Below are 3,250 nucleotides of genomic sequence, written 5' to 3' on the forward strand. Positions count from 1 at the left end.
AATGTCCTTTTCCTCAGAATATTGAATTTTCCTTTTCATTAATTATGTATCCAGAATTTGTTGGACTTGCATCGGCCCCTGTCTTAAGATTTGAGTCGCTTTGAGCCATTCTCTGTAATCTTGGTGTGATGAATTGCGCCAAAAATTTCTCACCGTGTCATGAGGTTGCATATCCTATTCCAGAAGAGGATTTGGAGGGAGAAGGTCCCTGAGTTTGGGCATCTGCTGCCAAGAGTCTTCCCAAAACCTTGCATTACTACCATTCTTCACTTCCCAAAAGCTATGCTGTTGAATGAGATTCTTGTGCTGTTTGGCTGAGTTCCACATGATTGAGCCTGTGCTGGTCTCTGATATTCTAATTAGTTCCTCCATTGGACAATTTCCCGCATATTTAGCAGTCCATAGCGAGGCCCAAGGGGTGAGAGGTTCAGTTAGCCACTTCCACCAGATTCGAGCCCCCATAACTGCATTGCTGTGAGAGGGGTCCCTCAATCCAATACCGCCTCCTTTCTTTGGAAGACATGCCGTTTCCCATTTGACTAGAGCCCACTTGCGCTTGAGGCCGCTGCTGCCCCAAAGAAACGATCTTTGGAGAGTTTTGATTTCTTTAAGAACCCATTTAGGAGCAGCAAGGATGGAGAAGAGGTATAAAGGCATGGCTTGAAGAACAACTTTTATGAGGACAAGACGACTTGCCATATTAAGAGATCTGTGAGTCCAAGAGGAGAGCCGCGCTTCCAGATTTTCTAAAAGGATTCTCTAGGAAGAGTGCTTTAGGGCTGAGGTAATGAGCGGAGCACCTAAATAAGAAGAGGGGAGTTTGGCAGAGGAGAAACCTAGGATGCGGATGATGGCTGACTGAGTAACTGAGGGGGTATGAAAGAAGAAGATTTGAGATTTGGAGTTATTGATAGAGGCTCCAGAGGCTTCCGAGAAGTCTGTCAAAAGGGTTTTGAGCTGACGAGCCTCCTGGACCGAAGGATGCCCAAAAAGCATATTATCATCTACAAATTACTGATGAGTGAAAGCAGGGGAGTTGTGAAAGGAGAGGCCTTTGAGACGGAGAGATTGCTGAGCTGACCTAATACTGTGACCTAAACCCTCAGCCATGATAACAAACAGAAAAGGGGAGAGGGGGTCTCCCTGCCTGATGCCTCGAGAAGGATGAAAGGTAGCAGAGGGTATGCCATTGATTAAGACAGAGAAAAAAGAGGATGAGATGAGGCTCATAATCCATCGAACCCAGGAAGCATCAAATCCAAAAGCCATTAGAACCTTTTCAATGTATTTCCAACTAAGGCTATCAAAAGCCTTTGAAAGATCTAGTTTGAGTAGCATACCTGGCTTCTTGGAGATCTTCAGAGAGTGAATTATTTCATGAGTTAGGATGATCCCGTCCGTGATCTGCCTCCCCTCAACATATCCGGATTGCTCGGGCGAGATGATGAGAGGAAGCAGGAGTTTGAGCCTGGAGGCTATGATTTTAGACACAATCTTATAGATTATGTTGCATAGTGCTATCGGTCTGTACTTGTCAGGTGTGCTTGGCTGATCCACCTTGGGAACCAGGGCTATGAAAGTAGCATTTACCCCCGGAAACATCCATCTCAGAGAGCGAGACTCCTCAACCACCTGCCAGACTTCCATCTTGATCAGATCCCAGAAGTTATGGAAAAAATTAGAGGTGAATCCATCCGGGCCTGGGGCTTTGCCTGCTTTCAGTTGTCGTACTGCAAGTTCCACCTCTTGGAGATCAACAGGCTTGAGAAGCATTTGGTTATGCTCTTCTGAGATAAGTTTGGGAATATTTCGAGTAATTTTCTCTATGGCCTGAGATCTGTCACTGTTTGGCTCTCGGTGCACCTGCTTGAAATAATTTAATAGTTCAGTTTCAATTTCTTCATGCTTTTCCACTTTGATTCCCTGCTCGTTTTGAATATGAGTTATATTATTATGCATCCTGCGCTGGATTGTAGTGCTATGAAAGAATTTAGTGTTTTTCTCTCCATCTTTGAGCCACCTGACCCTTGATTTTTTCCGCCACAGTGTCTCTTCCTGCTTTTCCTTTTCTGCTAGTTGCACTTCAAGGGTTTTTTCCTATTCTGCCAGGTCCTCTAATCGGCCATTAATAATAATCTTCTGTTGTAGCTGCCTCATTTCTAGCTCGAGGGTTGCTTTACCCTGGAAGATGTTGCCGAATGATGTGTGATTCCAATGCTTGATCTTGCCTTTTAGGTGCTTGAGCTTTTGTTGGAATTGGAACATTTTTGAGCCTGGAGGAGGATAGAAGCTGTTCCATTCTGTACTGATTAATTTATGGAAGTCTGGATGGGTCAACCAGAAGGCCTCAAAGCGAAATGGCCTACGGAGCTTGTTTCCCGGACGAGACCATTGGAGGGAAATGGGCCAGTGATCAGAGCCCGAGAAGGGCAGTATAGAAGCTGCGAAATCACCACCGAGATGAATGGCATTGTCTGAGAGTAAAAACCTATCCAACCGAGAAGCTATCTGCTGGTTCCCTGCTCTTCTGTTGTTCCAGGTAAATACTCCATTGTTGAAAGGGAGGTCGATGAGCCAGTTATTCTGAATGAAGTCCTTTAGGAGTGACCCTTCCTGAGATCCTCTGCATCTGCCTCCTCTCTTTTCTTCCAGTCTTGTAATCATGTTGAAGTCTCCTCCTGCGATCCATAGAGGGTGCAATCTGTTATGGTTAAGTTCAGAGATTGAGTTTAGGATACCTGCTTTACGAGATGTCTCCTGTGGAAAATATACATTAGTTAAGAGCCCGTGTAGATTTGTGCCTATGATGTGAAAAATTGCTTGAAGGAAATTCCTGTGTGCATGGAAATTGTTGAGCTTGATAGCTCTCGAATCCCAGATAATTGCTAGGCCTCCCGAGGCGCCATCCGCATCCACTGCTATGTTATGACTCCCAGGCCAGATTTTAGCAGCTAATCTATCTAATGCATTAGAATCGCATTTGGTCTCTTGCAAGAACAAGACTTGAGGGTTTTCTTGCTTTATCATGTTTTTAAGAATTCGAGTCTTCCTTGGGCCATTAAGCCCTCTAATATTCCAAGATATTAACTTCATTGGGAAGGAGTGTTTTCAGAGCGGTAGTACTTGGTTAACTTGGAATACCTGCCGGAATCCACTAGAATTTGTCCTACTTTGATTGTTCTCTGTAGATCAGTTTTCCTTCCCCGCTTTTTGATATCTTTGGCTATGAATCTACCATCCCATGGGCCTC

At 44.6% G+C, this 3,250-nt stretch overlaps 1 protein-coding gene across 1 annotated transcript; it reads right to left on the reverse strand.

Moving 5' to 3' along the window:
* Positions 1–2,097: 2,097 nt before the first annotated feature.
* On the reverse strand, positions 2,098–3,027 carry LOC149221878 (uncharacterized). Its single transcript, XM_089387506.1, has one exon. It carries the CDS (start codon positions 3,025–3,027, stop codon positions 2,098–2,100), a length of 930 nt encoding a protein of 309 aa, XP_089243632.1.
* Positions 3,028–3,250: the final 223 nt, after the last annotated feature.

The sequence above is a fragment of the Pinus tabuliformis genome, chromosome Q (genome assembly GCF_031772625.1).
Source record: "Pinus tabuliformis cultivar Carrire ecotype Pingquan chromosome Q, CPIR1, whole genome shotgun sequence".
In the NCBI taxonomy this organism is placed as follows: domain Eukaryota; kingdom Viridiplantae; phylum Streptophyta; class Pinopsida; order Pinales; family Pinaceae; genus Pinus; species Pinus tabuliformis.

What these genes read in the sequence shown, in the direction of transcription:
- LOC149221878 (XM_089387506.1), bottom strand. Translation starts at nt 3,027, where the DNA reads ATGATAAAGCAAGAAAACCCTCAAGTCTTGTTCTTGCAAGAGACCAAA.